We start from the raw sequence: 27,747 nt of genomic DNA, 5'->3' as shown, positions 1-27,747 counted from the left end.
AGAAACCCACTGTACCCACATATAAGTGCCCCCTTCACCCATAAGGCCCCTTCACCCATAAGAGCTACGGTAGTGGTGTACAGTTGGGGGTAGTGGGTTTTGGGTGGGTTTTGGAGGGCTCAGCAGGCAAGGTAAGGGATTAATGGTGAGATGTGTACCTGGGAACATTTTATGAAGTCCACTGCAGTGCCTCCTTGGGTGCCCTATTGCTTTCCTGGGATGTCAGGGGGACCAGTCTACTAAAAATGCTGGATCCTCCTACATGCCAATGGCTTGTTTTTGTATGTTTTGCACTTGGATGGGTTTTTTTTCGAAAATGGACAAAAAAAAATACAAAACGTCCAAAGCACAAAACCTTGTTAGAAACAGCATTTTCGGAAACAAAAGATAAGACGTTTTTCTTTTTTGAAAATGAACTTCTTTCCTATTCAGATTTTGGATGTTTTTGCAAAATGTCTAAAGTCGGACTTAGACGTCATATCGAAAATGTCCCTCTATATGTTCTTGTTATATTATAGCCATTTCCACAGAAGGGTTATAAAGCGACAACCATATCTGTCAAATTAATATCTAATAAATTCTTGTTTATGCTGGTCTGGCTGTGGGAACTTCTCCTTTGTATACTATACAAAATTATGATGTGCATACATAAATGCATAGGATGATGGTGGATAACAACTGAATGGAACCATCTGGTCTGCCCTTTCTTTTCGTGATAGCGTATCTTTCCAGCATTTGTTTTTCATAGAGGCATTTTATCATCCTGCAAGAGGTTGTTCCAATACACCCCTTTTTTTTTTTTTTTAATAGCCTGGCTCTTTAAATTATTTAGCATCATAATAATTATTCACCTACAAAATCTTTTTTTTTTCAGTTGAGGCACTGATATGCATTCAAAGAAAAACAAGAGATAAAGGTGCATATGCACTGACTGGTAAATTAAAAGACTGCTTTTGAGTCATACAAGAAACCTAAGTGTCCTTTTACTAAGCCGCAGTAAAAAGTGTGGGCACGCATTGTGGACGTGCGCTGGGCCATTTTATTTTTATTGTGGCTGGGGATAAAAAGCTCTTTTTAACAGGGGCAGTAGATGGCCATGCACTAAAATTAAAAGTACTGCGCGGCTATTTATTATTATTATTATTTGTTACATTTGTATCCTACATTTTCCCACCTATTTGCAGGCTCAACGTGGCTTACATAGAACCGTAGTGGCTTTCGCCAGTTCCGGAATGAACAAATACAGGTGTTAATGTAATAGAATAGGTTCATGTAAGGAAGGTGTATTAGGGGAACTTAGGAAGGAAGAGGGAAGTTGGGAGTGTCCATTTGGATTTTTGGTTTTGTTGTGTTGCAGGTGCTCAGGCTTTTATGTTGGGTCGGTGGGATTTACTGCCTGAGCCCTTATCGCTACCCATTGACCTAGCAGTAAGGGCTTATGCGCTATACGTGTGGTACTCATGGGGCCATTGTGGCCGTGCTGCTGATTACCACGGGAACGCCCCCCTGCGGTAGAAAATAGAAAAATATTTTCTACCATGGGAAACAGCACGCGCCAACTTCAAAATTCCCGCTGGGTGGGCACACTAATCAGACGATAGTATCAATTTGGCACACGCTCCACACACAGTAGCCCTTCCACCGCTTTGTAAAAGGGCCCTCTAGTTAAAAGCAGTATAAAGTCTCTCGAAGGCATACAGAAAACCTGTAAAACAGCAACAGTTAGAAGTGAAGAACATGGAAACTGTGACTCGATCAGGGTCACCTAGAATTACTAGAAGGATTAGAAGAACTGAAGCACAGGGAGAGAGATGACCTTACTGCACTGTCAGAGACAAAGCTGAGAACAGAAACCAGAGGGTCCTGCTTTTGAATCTTTCATTCAGACCACTAGTGTCCTTCTCGCTCCTTAAATGAAACAGATTGTTCTGCCAAACAGAGATGAAACCGAAAGCATTTTTTGCATACAAATGGGCTATTTGTGTGTAAATTGTGCAACAGTCAAAGAAAAACTTGGCTTTAAAACAAAAAGTTAGCTTTTAAGAGCAAAACTTCTAATGAAACATTACCATTTCCTTCTTACAGGTTCTACCAAGGCAACTACACAGTGGATGTGAGTATCAATGATTACTTGGACATTTACTGCCCTCACTATGAGGACCCACTGCCCTTGGACATAATGGAGCACTACATCCTATACATGGTCAGTTATGATGGTCATATGTCCTGTGACCACAGAAAGAGGGGATTCAAACGATGGGAATGCAACCGACCTGACTCCTCCAATGGCCCACTAAAGTTCTCTGAGAAGTTTCAGCTCTTCACTCCCTTCTCATTGGGGTTTGAATTCCGACCAGGCCATGAATACTACTACATCTGTGAGTATTGCTTTTACAGATATGCATAACTACTGCGATTCTCATGCGCTATTGAATATTGCTGTGGTTTATTTTCACACCTCCTAATTACTGAGGAAGCTTAATGTCTTGATCACATACAGGGTTGCCGAGAGACTGAGCTGGGCCCGGGGCAGGGCCACCACTGCTGATGTCGCCCCCCCCCCCCCAAAACCGCCCCCTCCAGACTACTGCATAGCCTGACTATAAAAATTGTGGGGGGGGGGGGGGGGGCTGGAGCCCAAAATGGGGAGGCACATTTTGTCCCACCTATCTGTCCCCGCCACAACTCCACATTCCTTGGCTGGTGGGGGCCCCTAAGCCACGCCAGCAGAAGCCTTCTTCCAGCGCTGTTCTCTGCCGCATTGCCTGCCCTGCGACTGCTTTTCCCTTCACATTGCACAAGCCCCAAAGCCATGTGTCTGCTCCTCTCCAGCTTCTAAGGGGGCCTGGCAACAGAGTTTTCCCTCTCCTGCTCCTGTCAGGACGCGATCACCCGGGTCCCGTCAGGAGCAGGAGAGAGACAGACCAGGGCACCAGGCCCCCCTTGAAGGCCAGGTCTGGGGGAATCTTGCCCCCCCCCCCCATCTTGGCAGCCCTGATCACGTATGTTGAGCTGTGACACGGATCGTGTTGGGTCCAGGTGATACATGTGACTTCTAGTGGAGAATAAATGTTTTTGAATGACTGTTGCAGTCTGGTTGTTTTTGGAACATTCTTCCACCCTTTGGTTGCCTGATTGATTGTTTGGAAGTATCTACCCGCCCGTTTTTGGTTCAATTTCAAAGAAGGCCACCATTATCCCCTCTTTGGTTCTGCAGATATGGATGTAATATGTACCACAGCGCTACAGTATTGACATGGTCATGAGGTCTTCAAAAAATCTAAAGAGAAACTGAATATAAAAGTAAAATCAAGAAATGAGACAGATTTCTGAATATAAAATATAGCTCCACAAATAGGATTGTGCTGCTGGATTGCCCTACTTATTAATCAGGTGAGGTCTTCAGTAATCACAAGGGAACTAAGTCCTTCAGAATCTATCCGTCTGTACAAGTTTATTTCCCCAATATCCCCCATAATCTATAGAGCGCACCTAGAGATCCGCGCTGAAATCCAGGCATATTCTATAACAATGCATGTAACTTAATTGGCTTAACAAGCCTATCAGCGTTTTTAACAGCTCTTAACAAGCACTAATGAGCACTAACTGGCAATAATTAGAATTTACACACACAATTCGCTAAGCAAATTCTGTAATAAATTGCACCTAAATTCTAATGTGCACGGTTCAAAAGGGGTGTGGCAATGGGCATTTCATGGGCGTTCCCAAATTTATGCACATTGTTATAGAATATGGCCCAATGCGCATAAATCTATGCACACGGATTTATGCCACATTTTCATTGGTGTAAATGGAGGCGTGTAGTTTTAGGTGCTGGATATCAACTAAGCATATTTTATATTCCACACCTAAATCTAGATGCCACTTGTAGAATACGCTTAGGGTCCCCCCCCCCCCCCCACCTCACATGCACTCCTGAGGTCTCCTGGCCTGGGAACACTGTGATACTGAAGCGCCATCCTATTATAAGCCGCCTCTCCCTATCCTAAGAATCTGTTCTTTGAGCTTTGTGAAAAGCCCTCTCTGTAGGATATTTGGAGCATATATGATGACTATTTTGCATGCTTCTTTGCCAAAAACCACCTGAGCTAATATATATATCTACCCCCTGGGTCTCAAATAACACTCCCTACCTCAGGATGTAATTCTTCCTGAATCACCAATCTTACTGCCTCCTTCTTTTTATCTTAACGGTTAGATGCAAGTTAAATGTGAGGACAGGTCTTATGATGCAACAAGTACTCATGTCTCTGCAAAAGATGCATCTCCTACAGAAACACAACTCTCGCACCAGCCCACGCTACTTCTTTCTATAGTAACTGCCTCTTAAAAGATGAATTCAGGCCTTGTATATTGAGTCCAACAATCTAAACACTCCACAGACATGCTCCCTTCAACTTGCACCCACTCTCTTGCCCCTCCCTTCACTAACTTGTGCTCTTCATACCCCCAAAAACCCTTTCCCTTCCTCCTTTCATCCCTACCCATACCCTCTCTTTCTATGACTGCCTCCTGCACTCTCTGGGTAAATCTTCCTCCTTTCTGAGGTTGTGTGTCCCCCCTCCAATATGTCCCCTGCCTGTAATGAACTCCTACATTACATTCACCCTTATCTAAACACTTCCATCACCCCCCCCCCAACTCAGATTGATTGATTGATTAATTTATGGCATTTCTACCCACGTTAGCCCAAGTGAAACTCAGGTTCAATGTGGCTTACAATATAAACATAGAAGAAAAGAAATAAATTAGAGTTACATTTAAATAATACATCATAAAAAAATATATAGGAAGTTATAGGGGTAAATTCAGTGGGGCGTCAGGAAGAAGTGAAATATAAGGAACTAAATAATATTCAGCACTCAGTTCTAACGTTGTTGAAGATTGAGTTAAAAAAGTAAGTTTTCAAAAAATTACGAAATAACCCATAATCACTAACATAGTAACATAGTAGATGACGGCAGAGAAAGACCTGCACGGTCCATCCAGTCTGCCCAACAAGATAAACTCATATGTGCTACTTTTTGTGTATACCCTACCTTGATTTGTATCTGCCATTTTCAGGGCACAGACCGTAGAAGTCTGCCCAGCACTATCCCTGCCTCCCAACCACCAGCCCCGCCTCCCACCACTGGTTCTGCCACCTAATCTCAGCTAAGCTTCTGAGGATCCATTCCCTCAGAACAGGATTCCTTTATGTTTATTCCACGCATGTTTGAATTCTGTTACCATTTTCCTCTCTACCACCTCCCATGGGAGAGCATTCCAAGCATCCACCACTCTCTCCGTGAAAAAATACTTCCTGACATTTTTCTTGAGTCTGCCCCCCTTCAATCTCATTTCATGTCCTCTAGTTCTACCGCCTTCCCATCTACGGAAAAGGTTCGTTTGCAGATTAATACCTTTCAGATATTTGAACGTCTGTATCATATCACCCCTGTTTCTTCTTTCCTCCAGGGTATACATGTTCAGGTCAGCAAGTCTCTCCTCATACGTCTTGTAATGCAAATCCCGTACCATTCTCGTAGCTTTTCTTTGCCCTGCTTCAATTCTTTTTACATCCTTAGCAAGATACGACCTCCAGAACTGAACACAATACTCCAGGTGGGGCCTCACCAATGACTTATACAGGGGCATTAAAACCTCTTTTCTTCTGCTAATTTATATCGAATTTGTTTAGGAAGAGAATTCCAGATTTTAGTGCATTGATAAGAATAGTTAGCATTGTGGATTGTTTTGTAAGATACGTTTCTGCAACTGGGAAAATGTAAAATGAGATATTCTCTGGATGACATGGAAGCATTGCGTGGAAGTAAATCAATGAGTTCATTCATATAGGACGGTGACATACCAAATAAAATTTGATGGACCAATGCACATAGCTTGAATGAAATTCTGCTCTTTATAGGTAACCAGTGTAGATTATGAAGGACTGTGGTAGCTTTAGCAAAGCTTGGTGATTTACAAATTAGACAGGCAGCCGTGATTTGAAGGTCGCATTTAATTCCATCATAGCTGGAATTACAATAGTCAATTTTTGTTAGAACAAGAGATTGGGTTAAGGTACGGAAGACTAGTCTTGTGAAAAATGATTGCAATCTCTTTGGATTCCAAAGCATATGAAAGGAACTAGAGACAGCATTCGAGATGACTTTCTAAGGATAAAAACTGATCAATTGTAACCCCTAAGATTTTCATTGAGGATAACAGAGGATATGTTATATTATTAATTGTAAAATCTTTGAGAATAGTCAGATGATAAGCATTTGTTATTAATAAAAATTTAGTCTTCTCAGTATTAAGTTTCAATTTAAAATTAGAAGCCCAGGATTCAGTTAATGTGATACATAATCAGATTTTGTTAATGATATCATAAAGGGCTCTGTTTACTAAGCCACGCTGTACATAAGTACATAAGTATTGCCAAACTGGGAAAGACCAAAGGTCCATCGAGCCCAGCATCCTGTTTCCAACAGTGGCTAATCCAGGTCACAAATACCCGGCAAGATCCCAAAAATGTACAAAACATTTTATACTGCTTATCCCAGAAATAGTGGATTTTCCCCAAGTTCATTTAATAACGGTCTATGGACTTTTCCTTTAGGAAGCCGTCCAAACCTTTTAAAAACTCCGCTAAGCCAACCGCCTTTACCACATTCTTTGGCAACGAATACCAGAGTTTAATTACACGTTGAGTGATAAAAAATTTTCTCCGATTCGGAGGAGAGTTAACTTTTTAGCATGTGCTAAAAATTAGCACGCGCTAACGATAGAGACACCCATTATATTCCTATGGGTGTTTCTAGCATTAGCGCGTACTAATTTTTAACACACACTAAAATGTTTGTGCGCCTACAGCATGGCTTAATAAACAGGGCCCAAAGAGTTTTGGAAAATGGGATGTAAATAGTGATATCAGCATAAATAAAAGTAGAAAGACCATTGCTCTCAAGTAGATTACCAAGAGGAATCATCATGATGTTAAATAAGATGGGGGGACAAGGGAAAACCCTGTGGTACTCCACAACTAGAAAGCCAGGATGAAGAGATAGTGCCTAATTGTTTATCTTGGTATGATCTAGCTTTCAAAAGTCCTGAGAACCAATCATGGACAGCACCACAAATACCATAATGGTCAAGAATGCTTAAGAGAATATTGTGGTCGACCATATCAAATGCACTAGACATATCGAATTGGTGTACTATAATTTTATTACCAATAATGAGCTCCCATCTGAAGCTGCCTAAGAGAGTGGTAAGAACAGTTTTGGTGCTGTAGGAAGGTCTAAATCCAGATTGTGATTTGTGCAGAATGGAATGGAGTTGGAGTTATTCCATTAGTTGTTGCAAAACCAGTCCTTCCATGACCTTGACAAATAAAGAGATTGAGGCTATAGGTCTGTAATTGGAAACAGTGCTTTGGCTTGTTTGGGAATTTTTAGGGATAAGAGTCAGGGTAATATTGCCTCTTCATAGAGGAAATAGACCCAGGGATAACATTAAAGTAAGATATGAGTGTCGATAATCAAAAAACAGTGTGGAGGCTGCAGACCTAAGTAGATAGTTGGGACAAATGTCAAACAGACATTGCAATTTGGCATATTTGAAAAAGAATTAAATGCAGACCAAATTCTGTCAGCTTGCAAGTAAGAGGGTAACTGATCATGTTGATTCAGGAAATACTCAATTGAAGAGGGGGAGCTATATAGTTCCAGTCTGATTTTAATTATTTTCTGTTCAAAATAGTTTGCCAGTTGATCTGCTGAAGACGGGGATTCATTAATTTTAGAAACAGATTGAGTGTTAAATAAGTTGTTATCCAAAGAATATAATTTCTTAGGGTTGACTTTTATATCACCTATAAACTTTGAGTAATTAAGTGCTTATATTCTTTTAAGAGTTTTTTTCCAAATAATCCGTTGGTCCATGGTTCTAGTTTTAGCTCAGACTCTTTCTTGCTGTCTTCACTTACGCTTCATTTCTAAAAGAGTCATTAAACCAGGGGGATAATTTCTTATTGGATCTAGTTTTTACTTTTAGTGGAGCCAATTCATCTAGTACTTCTTTACATGTTTCATTCCATTGCTGTGGAAAGTCTGTGGAAAGAGCTGAGATGAGCAAGTTAGTCATTTGATTTTTAGACCAGAAGCTTGCTGGATCAAGTTTGACTCTAGTAATAACTAACCTCCACCTTAACCTCCCCCTTCCCCCACTTTGCCGTTATTCTTAGTGCATCCCTGAACTTCCTGCCTCACAAATGTCCTTGAGTTCTTTATATGTCTCTCCATCACTTTGCTCAGTACAGGCTCTCACTGTGCTTGCTTCATTGGTCTTGCTGTTCCTCTGGAAGTCTACACAGCCTCCGTTTGCAAGTTGTCGTGCGCTGCTATCTGGAACTCTCCTTCTTGTTCTCCAATACTTGTACACCTGCCAACTGCAGAGCTTTCACTGCCTCCTCTCAATTATGAACTCTGTAAGGTTTCCCCACAATCATGAAGTGCAGAACAAATGGGTATGTCCGTCGATACCAGATGTTCTTATCCTGCATCTTTCACACAATGTCCTTCAGACTCTGCTTCTTTCTTGAGCTAAGTCCTCAAAACTTCCACCTTGCAAGTCTCCCATGTGAGTGTTCCAAGAGTCCTAGCCTTAACTGCCACCTTTTCCTTCAACAGGTAATCATAGTAGCATGTGATGATGTCACTTGGTCTATTGTCTTGCTATGGGCCCCAAGCTCTATGGGTTCATTCAGTTTTTATGTCCATCCCCACTGCTGTATCCTCTGATGCTTCGAGTATTGCTTCCAATAGCCTCTGCACCATATCATGGCAGTTTACAAATTCTGCAGTTTCTGGTATACCTCTGAATCTCATATTTTGCCTCTGAGATCTATTCTCTAGGTCTTCTATTGTGTCCGCCAATTCCAACTTCTTGTGTTCTAATCCAGAAAATCTCTGCTCCAGACCTGACAGTGCTTCACTGTGCGCCTCCATTTGCATCTCCACTTCTTCCACTCTGTGACATCAGAGCGCAATTCAGTGAGTTTGGCCATGAACTCCCTTCTAAACTTCTGTATCCCTTGCTTTATGTCCGCTTTATGTCCTGGAACCAGCCTTGCATTTTTTGTGTGCCTCTCTGACTCCTCTACTCTTCCCTGCTGGGAGGATTCTTGTTGCCGCCTTCTAAGTCTCTCCACCCAAAGCACTGCCATTCTCAGTGCTATTACATATGATGTTTGCTGCTGTTGGCTGGAGCATCTCCTTGTTGGCTGGAGCATCTCCCTGCAAGGCAAAATCTTTTAGGTTGGCCATCTTCTTCTTCCTGCTTATATTAGCTGATACTTTCATATTCCCTGCTCACTACTCAGATGCCTGGGGAGAGCTTTTATTTTCGCTGAGGCTTTGGAGCACTCTGGGATCAGATAGCCATATCAGGTGGTGATGTCACTTCCTCCTCCTTTTTCTTATATTTTTGCACCTTTTGAAATAACAAGTGTGCACCTTTAATTCTGTATTTTGAAAAACTGTCTTTTAAATGTCCTCTTTGTGCTGTGTTCATTCTCCCCAATAAGGATTAGCGTTCTAGTAGCTGCTTTTCTTTAGAAACTTTACACACTAATACTGCTTGGGAATTAAATACAAATTAGAGCGTAAAAAAGTGATCCTTATAATTTTGTTTGTTATAATTAGCAGCTGAATTAGCTAATTATTTGGCCACTCCTGCTGCTTTACTTTACTGGGGCTAATTATTTTAGTTGTGATGCCTGAGCTGAGATTATTTATGGTGACCTTCCTCTTCTGTCAGAATTAATTGGTATATTGGGGAATTTTTCCCATATTTGGGAATTCCTAACTGCTAATTGTATACATGTTTGCACAAGCACACTCCATGGGCCATTTGAGTCTTTCTCTGCCTTGAACAGTAAATAATGCACTTGCAAACAGATTTAGCTTGACACATCCAATATAACATTAAATCTGAAGCTCTCAACCATACACTTACCCTCTCATACTATAACAGGTCTCCTAAATTTAAGAGTCATTTGAATGCTTAAATGTATCGAGTGCTGCCATTCACACATGTAAGTGTACACTTATGCATGTACTATTCTGAATTTACATATTCAGGGGCCCTTTTACTAAGCCGTGTAAGCGTCTACACGCGCCCAACATGTGCCAAAATGGAGTTACCGCCTGACTACAGCATGGCTCTTGCGGTAATTTCTGGCGCGCGTCTGAAAAATATTTTTATTTTCGGGCACGTGTAATGGATGCGCGCCAAGTGGCATTTGGCGCGTGTAGGTCATTACCATCCAGTTACCGCGTGAATCTTTACCACTAGGTCAATGGCTGGTGGTAAGGTCTCACACCCAAAATGGACGCACGGCAATTTTCATTTTGCTGCATGTGCATTTTTGGCAAAAATTTTAAAAAGGCCTTTTTTACAGGGGCGTTAAAAAATGGATCAGCATGTGCCCAAAACCTGTGCCAACACTACCGCAAGCCATTTTTTAGCGCCTTTGTAAAAGGACCCCTCAAATGACTAAGGGGTCCTTTTACCAAGCTGCGCTAAAAAGTGGCTGGCACCAATGTCAGTGTTTTGGCCACTTTAGCGTGGTGTTAAAATGGCCACCATGCTATATATGACAAAACAGTAGGTTTTAAGCCTGTAAAACAGTATTGATTATTTCTTGAAATGTATTTTTCTAGTTTGGCCAGGTGGTGCATGTATATGTTTAAAGCTGTTACAGAGAAATGACTGTTCCTTCTTTAGTTAGCACACAGAGAAGTTAAACAGCAGTGCTGTGGCCAGCTATTTTTAAAATTTGCTGTTCTGGGCTCTGATTGGCCAAGGAGCTCAATTTCAGCTAGAATGTACTGTCTTTTTCTCCAGTCTTAGCCAGGGAGAAGAAAGAGAAAGATCTCTTTTCTGAGTCCCTGTGAACAGTTATATTTGATAACCTGTGAGCAGCTATATGTCCTGATCTCCCCAGGTACTATTTAGATAGTATATAAATGTTTAGATAGTGTTATAATTGATCCATATTTCAGTTACTTGTTATTGTTTTGCTGATTGCACCTTTTCTGTTCATTGTTCCAATTTATAATGACAATAAATATTTTTAGTTTATTGCTTCTGCTTGTCTGGATTGACTAAGAATCCTGGTGGTTTATGTGTTGGGTCTGTGGGTGCTTTCTAGGAACTGTGGGATCACTGGGAATGTGGCCCCAGTAACCTAGGAATCACTGGGGATAATTTGAGAGCAGGAGACTCGCCCAGAGGTGGTTGGGACCCATTCGGTGGGAGGAGGGTGCTAGTGTAGAGCACAAGTGGCAAATGCAGGCGAACCTGAGCTGTGCTGGGGGTAGACCCTCTAAGTGGCCGCAGGGTAGTCTCAGACAGGTGGCTAGGCATTTCGTGACACTATACGTTTTTGTAATGGTCACATGCTAATTTCCCCATTAGCACATGGCCATTACTGCCACCTATTTAGGAGGTGGTAAGGGCTCCCGTGCTACTCCCGCACTAATTGGGTAGTGTGAGGTAATGTGTCCATGCTATCTGATTAGCGCAGGAAAATATATTTTTCAGTGCGGGTTTAGCGCTTGCTGAGCGGGAAACTACCGTGGGACACGATGAAGCATCCCATGTTAGTGACCTTTTAGTGCACAGTAGGCCTGCAATAGGCCTACCTATATAGCAATTTTTACATCTAGGAAGGAATACACCCCCCTAAATGTATTCCTCCCTAGATGTAAAAAATGCTATATAGCCTTTTTAGATAGCTATTATAGCTAAGTGCCCAATATGACTACAAAACCCCAGTGCTATTGTAGCACAATAAGTTGTAGCTCCTAATTCTATAAAGCTGGGTGCCTAGCTTTATGCTTAGAGCACAAAGTTGCATGTGCAAGTTATAAAATAAGTTCAGTTGCGCCTGTAACGTAATATAATACTGATTTGATAATTGATGCTAATTAGCAATCAGTGGCACTAAGTTGTGTTAATTGGTGATAACTGATACCAATGACTAGTTATGTGTGCAAATGACCTTAGTCGATATTCTATAAAATATGCATGCAAAATCTATAGCATGTAACTGCAAGTGGGGACGAGAACCAGGAAGGAGCATGGACAGGTCAAAGGCGTGCCCAGGACTTGCACACACGTATTATAGAAATATGCGTGTTACGCACACCTAACTGCCTACAGAACAAACAGAGTGGGAATTTATGTGCGTAGCCCATCAGGCTGAATCCCAGGCATAGGAAAGCTCCATGCAGCTCAGAAATGAAAGTAGATATATAGCACTAAAAGGTCGGAGAATAAAGGGGGATGGGGAAAGGAGACCAAGGACAAAAAGAACAATTATCCATAGAGCACTGTAGCTGTGTAAGTCTGAATATTGTCTCTGCACCACTAGAAACAGACCATTCCATTAGTGATGTGAAGTTTCTGTGCTCAAGGTTGTTAGATTGAACTGGAGTGGTGGAGATATTGATTTGGCTCTCTCCCGTGAAGAACAGAGATTAACACACCAATTCAACTCTGTGGTACCTTTTGGTCTTAATCTGGAATTGGACACGAGACCTTTTTTGTGATACATGGCTGAATCTTTTCAGTAATATTGTACAGTTTATTTTCACATTGATTCGTGATGATGGATATTTTTTGGAGTATTATTTGGGTAATTGTTCTTTTCATCTTTCCTTTTCTCCATGGTCCCATTTTCCCCTTCTCTTCCCCCTTTTCTTTCTTCCTTTTCCCTCCTTCCCACCCTCCCTCCTCCCCCCTTCATTCTCTCCCCTCTTTTCTCCCTCTCTTTTTCTTCCTCATGTCTCTTTCCTTGTTTTCCCTCTTTTTTCTTCTCCTTCTCGTCCCCCCTTTTTCCTTTTCCCTCTTCCTCTCTCCCTTTGTTTTCCCCCTTCCTCCCCTTCTTTTCCCTTCCCTTCCTTTTTTCTCCTCCCCCTAATCTTTCTCCTTTATGTTCCCTTTTCTCCCTTGGTGTGTTCTTCTTTCTTTCTTTTACTTAATCTGTAGTTCCTCTTTTTATTCAAGTATATATGTTAGCCAAATAGCACAGTGGGAACATCCAAGTATTAAGTCTTGCGTTGCTGTGCGGTATATGATATGCATTTGATAATAATCATTCTTTTTGGAAATGAGTACCTTTTCCACTTTATTCCACATGGTGGCGCTCTCTCATACAAACAAACTCTGACTGTTATAAATTTGTTTTACCTCACATGCGCTTGTTTTTCCCCGCACTCATCATTTCAAAAAGGTGATGTGAGCTGGTGTTCATTATACAGCAAGGTCAGATTTTTTCTTTTTATATGTCTACGCACTGTTTTTCTACCACCGGGTGTCTGAGGGGCACTAGTCATTTTTCACACCAGTAGGTCATTTCATGGTTACAATTAGGCATGTGCAGTTTTACTATACACTTCTGTGTGATTTCATTTTATTTCTTTATTTCACCATAGGACAATTGCTATGTTCACTGCGATTTCGGTGCTGGACATAGAGCAGTGCATAGTCGTATGGCTCATTAGTTTATATTTCCAATTTCAGAAAGCTCGCATAAAATTTAAAATTTTCACTATGGTCCTTAACTGGTCTGTTTCTCATTACCATTCTTATTATGCCCCTTGATATTATACGGGCAATGCATGTTTATTCGCATGCCGTTATTCATTTCTGTTCTCACGTAATTTGCACCATTTTGACAGCATTGGTGCCCTTTTAAATCCTTTTACATTTACTCAGAGCCAGCAGGGTTGTGTCCTATTACACAACTGTCACATGACATGGCTTTAAATGCATGCATAATACTCATTTATTTGTTGTTTGATATTTAGATTGTGTGCCCTCTGCCCTTGGCTTTACTATTTATTTATTTATTTATTTATTGCATTTTAATCCCACATTTTCCCACCTATTTGCAGGCTCAATGTGGCTTACATAGTTTAGTTATGACATTGTCATTTCAGGATATCAGATACAATTAGTAATGTGCAGGGATTAAGTAAGTAAGTACATATTTATTGGTCTCTAAATACATTCAATCTCTTGCTTTTACATGGTTTGACAGCATATGTGCCCATATTCGGCACTTTTTCCTAGTGCCTATGTTTGAGGTTGATTGATTAAGTGGGACTCTTAGAAGTTTAGGGCCCTGTTTACTAAGCTGTGCTAAAGGCGCGATAGCATTTTTAACGTGCACTAAGCATTAGCATGTGCTAACCGTGTAGATGCACATAATATTCCTATGGTCATCTACACGGTTAGTGCATGCTAATTTTTAGCATGCACTAAAAACACTAGCACACCTATTGAGTGGAGGAGTAGCCTAGTGGTTAGTGCAGTGGACTTTGATCCTGGGGAACTGAGTTCGATTCCCACTGCAGCTCCTTGTGACTCTGGGCAAGTCACTTAACCCTCCATTGCCCCTGGTACAAAATAAGTACCTGAATATATGTAAACAGCTTTGAATGTAGTTGCAAAAACTTCAGAAAGGTGGTATATCAAGTCCCATTTCCATTTCCTTTTACATGTTGATTGCACAACTCCCGAAGCAGTGCTGAGGTGCCGAAACATGAGTCCGTGTCGAATCAACCCCTGAGTCCAAACAAAGTTGATGCTATCAATAAACGCCTTAATATCCACCTTTAAGTTTGTCCTCTGGATGTTTGTTGGGAGCCCATCTGTTCATCCCTACTTTTTTTGTGATTTTTATTCTACCTGTAGTGTTGTTTTTGACGTCCTTTTTTATTTTTTTACTCCTAAGCCTACCACCTTGCAACCTCAAATTATATCCTCTAGTTTTACCGCTTCTTCATCTCTGGAAAACATGTCTGTAGATTAATACCATTCAAGTATTTAAATGTCTGTATCATATCTCCTCTATCCCTTCTTTCCCCTAGGCATTGGAGCCGACTCTGTGGATGCTGTGGGTGCTTGAGCACCCCCAATATTGAGAAAATTCCTTGTATGTGTCCATGGAGGGGTTCTTTTCATTGGGCTTAGCACCCCCAATAATTTTGAAAAGTTGGCTCCTATGCCCCTAGGGTATACGTAGTCAGGTATTCAAGTCTTTTCTTATACAACTCTTGGTGCAATTCTAATATCATTTTCATCACCTTCCTCTGGACCGCTTCAAGTCCTCGGACATCCTTAACAAGATACAGCCTCCAGAACTGAACACAATATTCCAAATGAGGTCTCACCAACGACTTGTACAAGGGCATTAACACCTCCTTTTTTCTGCTGGTGATTCCTCTCTCTATGCAGCTCAGCATCCTTCTGGCCATGGCCACTGCTTTGTCACATTGTTTTGCAGCCTTGAGATCCTCAGACACTATCACCCCAAGGTCTTTCTCCTTGGTCCGTGCATATCAGCTTCTTGCCCCATAGCACATAGAGCTACTTCCCACTGCAGGTCCTTGTGACTCTGGGCAAGTCACTTAACCCTCCATTGCCCCAGGTACAAAATAAGTACCTGAATATATGTAAACCGCTTTGAATGTAGTTGCAAAGACGTACGTGCAGGACGTCAGACTCACAGAAACAGAAGCCTGCGCGGCCGCGTTGCTGATCTGCAAGGGCAGGCTACTACATAGAATGTTGCTAGTGGAGGAGTAGCCTAGTGGTTAGTGCAGCAGACTCTGATCCTAGGGAACTGGGTTTGATTCCCACTGCAGCTCCTTGTGACTCTGGGCAAGTCACTTCACCCTCCATTGCCCCAGATACAAAACAAGTACCCGTATATTTAATATGTAAATCACTTTGATTATAACCACTGAAAGGCAATATAACAAAACCTATCCCCTTTAGATTTTTATTGCCAAATGCATCACTCTGCACTTCTTTGCATTAAATTTTAATTGCCAAACATTAGACCATTCTTCTACCAGATCTCTTCTTATGTTTTCTATCCCCTCCAGTGTATCCACTCTGTTGCACGTTTGTGACATCTGCAAAAAGAGGCACTTTTCCTTCCAATCCTTCAGCAATGTCACTCACAAATATATTGAACAGAATCGGCCCCAGCGTCGATTCCTGAGGCACTCCAATACTCACCTTTCTTTCCTCTGAGCAAATTCCATTTACCACCACCCTCTGTCATTTGTCAGTCAACCAATTTCTAATTCAGTTCAGTACTTTGGGTCCTAACTTCCAATGAGGAACCATGTCAAAGGCTTTGCTGAAATCCAGGTAGACTACATCTAGTGCATGGCCTTGATCCAGTTCTCTGGTCACACAGTTAAAGAAATCAGTCAGATTTGTTTGGCATGATTTTCCTTTAGTGAAGCCATGTCATCTCAGATCTTGTAACCCATTGGCTTCCACTATTCTTTCCTTCAGCAGAGCCTCCATTATTTTTCCAACCACTGAAGTGAGGCTTACTAGCCTGTAGTTTCTAACTTCTTCTCTGTTATCACTTTTATTTATGTTATTTATTTATATCATTTATATTTCACATTTTCCCAAACAGATCAAGTTCAATGTGGCTAACAGATCATTGAATTAACAGTACAAACAGAAATTAGAATTATACAGAGTAATATACGAAGCAGATAAAACATTAGATGACAAAATATATAGTTTTGATAATAACTATATGAAACAGGACATAACAGAAAAGAGATTGTTATTAGAAGTAAACATAATAAAAGCAGAATGAGTAATAGTATCTATAATTAATGGTGCTCGTCTTTAAGAAATTTCTTATTCAGTAAATGTGTGCTTTCTAATTAGTTATTGATATTATGTTTGATCATATTGTGAACTCCCAGTTCTGTAGACTGGTTTTATCTTGAATTATAAGCCACTCTGAACCTATTTTAAGGTGTTGAGGGGAATATAACATTAACACATCCCAAAACGTCAGATACTAAGACCATGACCAAATCCCAATAAGCCTGCGCCTTAGGGCAAGATCATCAAATATGTAGAAATGTTCCCTTCTCCCCACAATTCCTCCAGCAAAGGTCATTACCTTGTCCATATATGGCTTTTAGGCAAACAAGGGTGTAGTACCATTGGTACAACATTTTATATCTATTTTCCATCAAATTACATACAGGAAAACTCTGGAATGTGAGGGCATAGGATGAAGTTAAGAGGACATAGGCTTAGGAGGAATCTGATAAAATACTATTTCACGGAAAGGGTGATGGATGCGTGGAATGGCCTCCCAGTGGAGGTCATGGAGATGAAAACTGTCTCGGAATTTAAGAAAATTTGGGACAGGCACATGGGATCCTTTAGGAAAAGGTAGTTACTGAGGAAGAGCAGCTTGGATGGGCCATTTGGCCCTTATCTGCCATCATGATTCTGTGTTTCTATGCTTCTAAGCAACTAATGTAAAATCCGCTCCCACTGCTTAGATTCAAAAGTGACACCCAGGATGTTCTCCCAAGCCTCCCGATATTTCATTGGTCAAGGTATATGCCACAACAATGCTCTATAAAATCTAGTAATGCTCCCTCTACAACTCCTCATATTCGACCACAGCCCCATCCTCCACAAACTGATCCAATGTGCGGATCCCCACCCCTGACCACTTTTTATAGATCACATTCTGCTGCCCTTGAGAAAAACACTCCGCAACAAGAAAGGGGGTTGCTACAAAAAAATGCCTATCTTTCAGCAAATTAGAGTGAGTTTTGATCCAAAGCGTAAGTGTTAAATGCAAAATGGGCTTGTCTAGGTGGCTCAATTGTCTCAATTGATCCAAAGGGAGCCAGGGAACCATCCCCAAGGAGCACCGTGCTAGCAAGCTTTGTTCCATCTGTACCCATCGTTTATGGTGGTCCCAAAGCCAATGAGGGGTAAACTTAAGTTGAACCACCTGATAATAAAACTTAAAAATTGGAAACAGCCATGCCCCCCGCAATCCCTAGGCTGGAACAACATATGACACTGCGGCACCGTTCCAAAATGGCTGCTGAAACCTCTTATGGCAGCTCGTGTAACTCTTGCGGCAGGGAAGGGGAAATAGTTTCTTGACATGGGCTGGAGGGAGGGGGCAGGAAAGGAGGGGGGGCTTTGTCGGTGGAGCGGGAGGGGGCTTGGGGGCCATATATTTTTTTTAAGTTTTGCGGGTGCCTTCCCGCATTCCTCAGCAGCTTATTTAGGCCAGCTTAATTTAGACCGCTGAGCAATGCGGGTGTTGGCACTGAATATTGCCACTACCTGCATAACCCAGGCTCCTCCCTAGTGCCACCTCTGACCTGCCCACTTTTTTGGTAAGCGGTCAAAGGCAACATTCAGCCTGTCCAACCTGCTTAAATCTAAGTGTCCATCCAACAATGTCATCTTATGCCATACACTATCAAACTGTATTGACTTTTCAAAAGCGCAACAAATGAAAACATATTTCTCTAACAATTACATTTTCCATTTCAGCTTCTTCTCCACCCAATGTAGTCGATAAACCTTGCTTAAAGCTGAAAGTTTATGTTCGACCAACAAGTAAGTAACGTATTTATTTTACTCATATCACCTGCCAAACTTCCTGTGGTATTTTTTGAGTTTCAGTGCACAGCTGCCACCCATAAGGCAATAGCAGGGGATGTGATAATAATTTACAAGTATTCAAAAACCCACCAAGCAGCTAAGATAAGCAGGTAAATTTACAAAATAATCATCACACATTCATCTACACTTAGGGGCCTTTTTACTAAGCTGCAGTAAGCACTAACGCATGCTTACCACAGGTTAAAAATGCCAAAGGTACTTTTGGCATATACGTGCACTTCCTGTGCACTAAAAATAATTTTTGTATTTTAGTGCTGGGATGTGTTTGGGGACGGAGAGTGGACATGTTCATCACTAATGGGTTAGCACGTGGATATTGCCACACCTTAACCCATTAGCACATGATTAGAGCATGAGCCCTTACTGCCTAGAAAATAGGCTCACACGCATGGCCATTAAAAATGGCCATTTTACACCCATGTTAAAAGATGGCCTCAGTGCACAGAAAAACCACACGCTATTAATAGCGCAGACCACCTGTCACGAAATGCCTAGCCACCTGCCTGAGGCTACCCTGCGGCCACTTAGAGGGTCTATCCCCAGCACACCTCAGGTTTTTGCCTGCACTTGCCACTTGTTCTCTACATTAGTACCCTCCTCCCACTGACTGGGTCCCAACTGCATCTGGGCAAGTCTCCCGCTCTCACTTTATCCCCAGTGATTTCTAGGTTACTGGGGGCCATACTCCCAGTGGTTCCACAGTTCCTAGAAAGCACCCACAGACCCAACACATAAACCACCAGGACTCTTAGTCAGTCCAGAAAAGCAGAGGCAATAAACTAAAAATGTTTATTGTCATGAAAAATTGGAACAATGAACAGAAAAGGTGCGATCAGCAAACAATAACAGGTAACTGAACTATGGATCAATTATAACACTATCTAAACATTTGTTTACTATCTAAATAGTACCTAGGGAGTTCAGGATATATAACTACTCACAGGTTATCAAATATGACAGTTCACAGGGCCTCAGCAAAGTGATCTTTCTCTCTCTTCTCCCTGGCTAAGACTGGAGAAAAAGCCAGTACACCCTAGCTGAATTTGAGCTTCTTGGCCAATCAGAGCCCAGAACAACATTTTTTAAAAATAGCTGATCACATCACTGCAGATTACCTCTTCTCTGGGTTGAACTAAAGAAGGCACAGCCATCTCTATATATAAAAGGCACCTCCAACGTTCTAATTGAAGCCTCCAGCCAGAAACTTGAGGTGGCATAGATATCCGGTTTAGCACGTACACAAAGGAAAAGAGAGTCATAAAACGCAGTCAAGCAATTAACTCTGCCCTGAACTCTGCCCTGGGTGATTAACAAGGTCAGCTGGAGTGCACAGCTCCTTGCAACTGAAACAATTAACTCCTCCCAGAGTCTTAGGAGCTTGCCTTTACTCACCCATGCTGCTGTCATTGCCATACACTGTAAACCAAACAAACCTAGCAGCTTCTCCACATTGTCATTTTTAAATTGTTGCTCCATCAGAAACAAGTCTACAGCTGTTTCAACTGGGAGGGAAGGTGACCCTGGAACTGGGACAGTAGGGACTTTGAAACTCTGAGGGACGGAGGGTGGGGGGACCCTGAAACTCGGACGCACCCTGGGACTGGGAGGGGGGACGACCCTGGAACTGGGAGGGAGGGAGGAGATGACCCTGGAACTGGGAGGGAGGGGGACCCTGCAACTGGCAGGGAGGAGGGAGTGATGGGCCCCTGGCACACACTCTGATTCTCATTCCCTCTCTCTCACACAGTCAATCTCACACACACTCTCTCAAACATACACACTCCAAGGAAAACCTTGCTAGCGCCCGTTTCATTTGTCAGAAACGGGCCTTTTTTACTAGTTTGTCTATAATAGCTTTAAACATAAACATGCACCACCTGCTGGCCAAACTAGAGAAATACACTTCATGAAATATAATTCATATGCTGGAAAATTAATCATTTTGCCACACCACCTTTTAGCACAGCTTAGTAAAAGAGCTCCTTAGTTGTGTGACTGCATATTCAGCTAAATCTACCCATTCAAGATTTGAGTGGGTAGATTTTGGCCTGCCATTTGTGCAACTGGTATTACCTGGCTAAACCTTAGTGCTAGATTTCTGGCTCTTTTTTTATCAAATTCAGGCAGCTTGCTTAACAAATTTAGGGCCTCTTTTATCAAGCTGCACTAGTGGCTCCCGGTACGATAATGCCAACAAAGCCCTTTCATTTTGAATGGGCTCAGTCGGCATTTCCACATGGGAACTGCCAGCGCGGCTTGATAAAAGAAGCCCTTAGGCAATTAAAGGGGTCAGCTTTTCAAATGGATAGATTTGCTCGGATTTTATCCAGGAAAATATCTTGAATATTGACCCCTCAGAAAATTTCATTAGCTCACCACAGCACACATGCATGCTGACTCATGAGGTATTATGTATAGAACGTGATATTTATAGAGTATTAGGAAGGCAACAGACACAGAATCACATTTCATTCTGCTTGAAGCACCTGCTGGCTAATACAAGGCAAAGAAGCCCACAAATAGTTTTAATCAGATTGAATGAGGACAATTCTCATTGATTACTAATATTTATCTGGATTTAACTCAAGCTCATTCAGTTTACCCTGGAAAATGACTTTGAAAATTTTGCTCAAAATTTTTTTTCAGGATATTACACTTGTACAAACTTTTTGCTTAGATCCACCATATTATCATAAACATTTAATCACATCTTTGTTTTTAAATGGTAAATATACATAAAGCAGGTCTGTTCCACCAAAGTTGTAAAACATAAACAACTTCATGCAAACTTAAGGAGTGGATGACTTAGGGATCCTTTTACCAAGGTGTGCTAACAGATTTAGTGTGCACTAACCAACATCTTATCATTTAGCATACACTAAATCCATTAGCGCACCTTAGTAAAAGATCCCTTATTGGATTCGCTTTTCACCTTTCAGGAACTGATCTAATTCCAGTTCTTCAGTGACCTATGTGCAATGAGTTGGTGCTCTCCATCCAGCTCCCAATGGACAGATGTTCCATCACTTTAATAACACTATTACAGCTATTGCTAATTAGAACCATTTACCACTGGTGAGCTATAAGTCGATAAATTACTTGTTCTTCCTGCCTGATAAGTTCATCACACATATCCAGATTCTTCTCTTGATTTTCTCTGTGCCACTGTAATTTCTCCATGCCACTCTGGGTTAGGACAGTCAATGCAAAGAGTAAAAAGCATGGATGGATGTGAAAGAATCAGTCATAGTTCTGTGATATTAGTAATTGGTATAAGCTTCCCAACCTGGGTCTGTCTTAAACTGAAGATGGGAGACAGAGTGAGAGCAAGGGAAGGCAGAACTTGTTTGTTTGTTAGTGGACCGCAAAGACAGAGAGGCCGATATTCAGCCGGCAGGAGGCAGCCCGCATAAGTGCCGCAGTCGACGCTGACCCTGGATATTCAATGCCGGGCTGTTTCCAGTGACCAGCGTTGAATATCTGGGGGGTTTTAGCCGGCTCTAACTTAACCGGCTATGTGAATATTCAGTGCTGGCCAGTTAATAGTGGGCAAAGATAGGACTGCTATGTATACAGTCCGATTTATTTGCTAAACTTAGGGGTCCTTTTACTAAGGTGTGATGAAAAATGGCCTGTGCTGGTGTAGACGTGTGTATTGGACACTTGCAGGTCCATTTTTCAGCATACCTGCAAAAAAATCCTCTCTTTTTTTGGCCGAAAATGGATGTGTGGCAAAATAAAAATTGGCGTGCATCCATTTTGGGCCTGAGACCTTACCACCACCCATTGACCTAGCGGTAAGGTCATATTTGTTAACTGGGCAGTAATAGTCTGTGCAAGTACAATGCCGATTACTGCCCGTTAGTACCACATGCCGTAAAATTTCCGGTGCGCTTAGTGGACACATGTAAAAAATGAAATTACCACCCGGGCCACGCGGTAGCCAGGCAGTAGTTCAAAATTGACGCACTTAGGATGCACATAGGCGCCTACACAGCTTAGTAAAAGGGCCTCTTAGTCGGCCAGTGCTTGAAGATTCTTGGATAGCCGGCTATATCACACAATATTGCCAGATAGCAGCTATGTGCTAACCGCGAATATTCAGCTGAGATAACCGGCTATCTCCCTCTGAATATCAGTGGTTAGACGGCTAAATGCTATTTAACCAGCCAGAAGCCATTCCTGGATGGTTAAAGAGGACTGAATATCTGGGGAAGAGTATTTTTTACCTTGTTTAGTGACTTTGAGGAATTTAGGGCAGGAGGGCATAAGACAGCCATCCCAGGTAAGTCATTAACTCTGTGAAAGAACCCAGAAGCCTCTATCACTGCTTAACTATTTTGAGGGAAGTAGGTAAATAGCAGGTACTATATTTACTATGGTACTCTGTAAAATATGAGTCTTTCAGTTCCAGCCTCTGTTCCCAAGACATGCCGCATATGCTCCTGGTTTAAGAATACTGGGAAGTGATGGTAAATATTACTGAGGGGCCGATTTGTGTACAGTCTAGCTCAGTTTTTGCACTCAATTTGTGGGTGCCCTACATTATGTTAATACTTAGCTCCAGAGGCGGCTCTATCATTAGGCGAAGTGAGGTGGTCGCTTCAGGCAGCAGAATTTTTGGAGCTGCATGAAGTATCCTCAACCACTCCAGCGGTGACTTCCTCGCTAGCAGGGCTGGGGAAAGGAGGCGGCAGGTGGTAGGCATCAGGCAGTGAGCGGGGTGGCATCAGCTGATCCTTTGCCTCAGGCCGCAGATTGCCTTGAGCCGCCCCTGCACAGTTCATTTAAATCCCATGGTGATAAAGGCATTAGCTATTAAAGGCCAATGCAGAGAAATGTGCAGAAGACCCAAATGCTGAGCACAGAATTTTCTAAAGCTGGGACTTTAACATAAAGTCTGAAGAGGAATAAAGAATAAACATGCTCTTCTGTGGATTTCATGCCACCATACAGGACTGAGCGGAGGAGTAACCTAGTGGTTAGTGCAGTGGACTTTGATCCTGGGGAACTGGGTTTGATTCCCACTGCAGCTCCTAGTGACGCTGGGCAAGTCACTTAACACCTCGGTTGCCCCAGGTACAAATAAGTACCTGTATATACTATGTAAACCACTTTGAATGTAGTTGCAAAAACCACAGAAAGGTGGTATATCAAGGCCCAATTCCCTTTCCCCTTTTCTGGGTTCCTTGAAGGGGGTGGGTCAAAAAACCAACAGGGATGAAAAGCCTAGGGAAAGGTGGGCTGAAACAGAATAGAGTGCTGCTGGACTATTAACAAAAACCGGGCCCTATTTTATGATATATGTGTATAATTGCATGTGAAATAGCGTTCTAGCAGATGCCCATAGGGGGAAATTCTATAAAGGGCATTAAAAATTAGACACCTAAAATGTGTGCAGTAAGATAATATTTTATAATGGCATGTGGGCGCCCAGATCCCATTATAGAATTGAGCCTAATTGGTATTTGAGCACAAACAATTAGCTGGTCGCTACGCAAAATGATTTAACCAGCCAGAAACGGCAGCTGTCCAGTTAATTCGCTTGTTTGGGGCTGTTCACTAATTTTCCCGTGGCACTTAACCAGTTTTCACCACTGATAATTAGCGGTTAGCACCTAAGTGAAAGTTGGGTATTTTGGGGGTGTTCCAGGGCGGGGTCAACACTTAACCAGCCAGGGTAACCACATAATACACAGTCCTATCTTTTTGTGTGTGTGGGGGGGGGGGTTAAGTTCTGAATATCAAATTAACTGGCTATGCATTAGCCTGTTCCACATAAACCGGATAGTCAGTGGCGCAAAGCACAGCATTGAATATCTGGGAATAATGCCGTTAGCGGTGAACATGCTGCTGCCGCCGGCTGAATATTTACCCCTAGCTACTTAACTTTAGGCACCCATACTTACATCATGTACTTATTGCCAGTGCCACCTAGGCACGAAACTGACATTATTCTATAAGGGCTTCTTTTACAAAGCCACGCTAGTGATTCCCACACAGCAAATGAGAGAGAGGATAGCCCATAGGAATTGAATGGGCTTTCTCTTATTTGCTGCACTGAGAAGCGATAGTGCGGCTTTGTAAGAGAAGCCCTAAGTTTGGTGCCTAAGTGGATGCCCCACCCACATTCATGCCCCCTTTGCACTAACTTGTAGAATAGCACCTAACTGTTGTTTACCCCCATTTGGGCAGCTAAAGTTAGGTGCTTGATTAGGGCTTCTTTTACAAAGTCACACTGCCGATTCTCAGTGTGGTAAATGAGAGGATGCCCATTCAATTCCTATGGGCTTCCTGTCATTTGCCGCACAGGAATCGCTGGCACGGCTTTGTAAAAGCAACCTTAAGTGTCTAACTTGGGGTGCATTGTATAGAATTAAGGGCACAATGCATGTGTATACAACTCCTTGTGTCTCAATAAGTATCACTGGTGTTGCAAAAAGTCTATTGGCACTTGGAACTGCATACACAAACATCTGTGCATGTGCTGGAATGCTATCCTCTGTATAAATAATGTTGGCATGCAAGAAGTATATGCATAGAATAATATTCCTGTATGTGTCCACAGAGATATGCATGCAACTGACTGCCACGACAATTTATTTTTTTTGCATAAGATATAGCTTCTGCCAGTGCACATGTCCGGTATGCAGGCCATATTAGCACACATTTTTTGGCATACATTCTATCTGCATACTATTTGTGTACTGCACTGAGAAGCAAAATTATTTCTTTACACTTATGTTAGGAAGCCAGGCATTGAGCTGTACCACCTGGCTCTTAAGCAAAGTTACTGCATCGGCTCGTGTGTGGGCAGATACCCTGCCAGCAGCTTCTAAGTTCTCAGGTTGTCCTACTCCTACTACTGCGTACATTATAGAATACTAGCACTTAACGCACATGACTATTACAGTTACGTGCATAAGTGCAAGATATGAGCTCAGCGGTATCTACAACATATGTGCACAACTGTCTTCGAGCATAAGGGGAAGGAGCATGGGCGGGGCATAGGCTGGCCAGACATTTATACAATCACCTTACAGAGTGCTGTAAGTTATACACATAATTGTTACATTTACTTCTGCTATTGTTGGCATAAGTGCTTGCACCTAAATTTAGTCACGCTGATGCTGACTTAAGCAGACGTGTAAGTAATTTTATAGAATAGGCTCATGACCTACACAGGGCTAAATTCTGAATGTGGTGAAGAAAAAACATGAGCAGTAAGTGCGATTCTGCAAACTTCACTCCGAGTTGGGTGCTGTTTACAGAATAGCGCGTAGTGCCGAGATCCGCGCCCAATTTTGGGTGCAAGGACTTACACCAACTGAAACCTGATGTAGATTCTCACATCTAAATTAGACGTGGATCTACCTTATTCTGTAAACCTGCACACATATTGTAGAAATGCCCCTGACCCACCCTGCCCCTCCCACGGTCACACCCCCTTTTTGGATCCATGTGTAAAAATTTACGCAAGCATCTTTATAGAATACTGACTATAAAGATGCACACGTAAATTCCAATTAATCCCCATTAGCACCAATAATTATTAGCGCCCAATTATTGGCACTAATTGGTTCGTTATGCATACAATTTTGAGTACCACATACAGAATTAGGGGGATAATTTGGGTGCCTAAGTTAAAGCACCCAGTTATAGACTTGTCCCCTATCTGAATAGTGCTTTTGAATATCCTTACAGACTGCCTCTGCGTTCTGCTCATAAAATGCCAGGGTGGAGCATGGACGGAGCCTGGGTGGTCCTGAAACTTATCCAGGTAGTGGAGATATTCCGTCCGTTATCCAGATAAGTTAGAACAGATAGAAAGCAGTCCAACGTTTTGTGGATAAGTTATCTGGATAGCGGAGTAAACATTGCCACTATCTAGATAAGTCTCAGTGCTGAATATATGGATATTTTTTTGACCACTGTAGCCCACATTTAAAAAAAAATAAATATTGACCTCAATATTCACACACAATATTTTCAACTGTCACATTTATATACTTTGCATTTTATAATATCCATATATACACATGAAACAAGAGTGCTCATATTTATATCAGAAACACAGAAAGCAGCACAGAGATGTTGTTCCATATAATTACCATTTGGTCTGACTAGTTTGTATGTCAGTACACATGGAAAAAGTAGAATTCACTTTTATAGGTATGCAGAGTTAAGAAGAAACATGCTCTTATATTCAGTTTCTTTTGCTCACAGATGAGTCGCTGTATGAATCCCCAGAGCCAATTTTCACCAGCAATAACTCTCCCTGCAGCTTCAGGGTTTCTCGTCTCTGCCTCTCTTTTTTGCTCCTTTGGACTATTTTCAGTTCATAGCCCTCTGCGATCAGAAAGATCAGCAGCAAAGCCAGAAAGAGAACGTGAGAGAGGGAGAATGCAAGAGAAATGGACTCAACAACTAGCTGACTTCATTTAAAGTTTGAACGAACCCTCTGAACTGCTTTTGTCAAAACGCACGCTGTGGGGGATGTACTGAAGATGTTCCCCATCGAAAGAGCCTTTGTCTTTCCTGAGATCTCCGTTCTTTGAAGGAGGATGACTTTTATAAGATGTTTTCAAGTGTACAGAAAATCTTCAGTATGAGAAATAACCAAGGATGGGTAAGACAAACAGATTAATTGGTTTCTCGGGCTTTCAGAGAATATTTTTTGTTATCCTGTGCTGAGGATTTGCTTTGTAAATTTGTAGTTCAAATGCAGAGTAATGATGATTTTATCCAAACAAGGCCCTAAAGTACTTTAAAGGGTAATACATATGAAATACATATCCTGTCATGCCTGACACAGATGGGCTCATGGCAGAATTTTAGCTTGGACTGTGTGAACACTTCTAAAAAGAAAAGAAGGAAAAAAGTCATTACTAGTCAATTTGGGCAACCTGAAGCAGAAAGAAATAATGTGTTGGAAAAGAGGAGAAAAAAGGAGAGAGCAGTTCACCATATTCACATTTCAATACACTGAGTATCAGATAATACCCCTTCCATATTGAACCTCTTTTTCACCTTTGGTGTATTTTGGGTACTGTGAATTGAATACAAAGGGACACAGAATTCAGTTTCCTCCATTTACTGACTTCAGTTACTGAAGTGGTTTTAGACTAGAATTCCATTTTACATCTGGGGATGCAAGAGAAAGGAAGAAGTCGATATTCA

At 41.8% G+C, this 27,747-nt stretch overlaps 1 protein-coding gene across 1 annotated transcript in view; it reads left to right on the top strand.

Annotated features, from left to right (window-relative positions):
• The window catches only part of EFNA2 (ephrin A2), a 155,583-nt gene extending 128,205 nt beyond the window's left edge, over nucleotides 1–27,378 (top strand). Inside the window, exons 2-4 of the mRNA XM_030219163.1 lie at nucleotides 2,086–2,378; nucleotides 18,436–18,501; nucleotides 26,794–27,378. Of these exons, the coding sequence (XP_030075023.1) occupies nucleotides 2,086–2,378; nucleotides 18,436–18,501; nucleotides 26,794–26,912 (478 nt within the window). The 3' untranslated portion in view covers nucleotides 26,913–27,378. The remainder of the gene's footprint in view (nucleotides 1–2,085; nucleotides 2,379–18,435; nucleotides 18,502–26,793) is intronic.
• Nucleotides 27,379–27,747: the final 369 nt, after the last annotated feature.

Source organism: Microcaecilia unicolor, chromosome 11 (assembly GCF_901765095.1).
Source record: "Microcaecilia unicolor chromosome 11, aMicUni1.1, whole genome shotgun sequence".
Taxonomy (NCBI): domain Eukaryota; kingdom Metazoa; phylum Chordata; class Amphibia; order Gymnophiona; family Siphonopidae; genus Microcaecilia; species Microcaecilia unicolor.
This window is presented reverse-complemented; position numbering and strand designations above follow the sequence as displayed.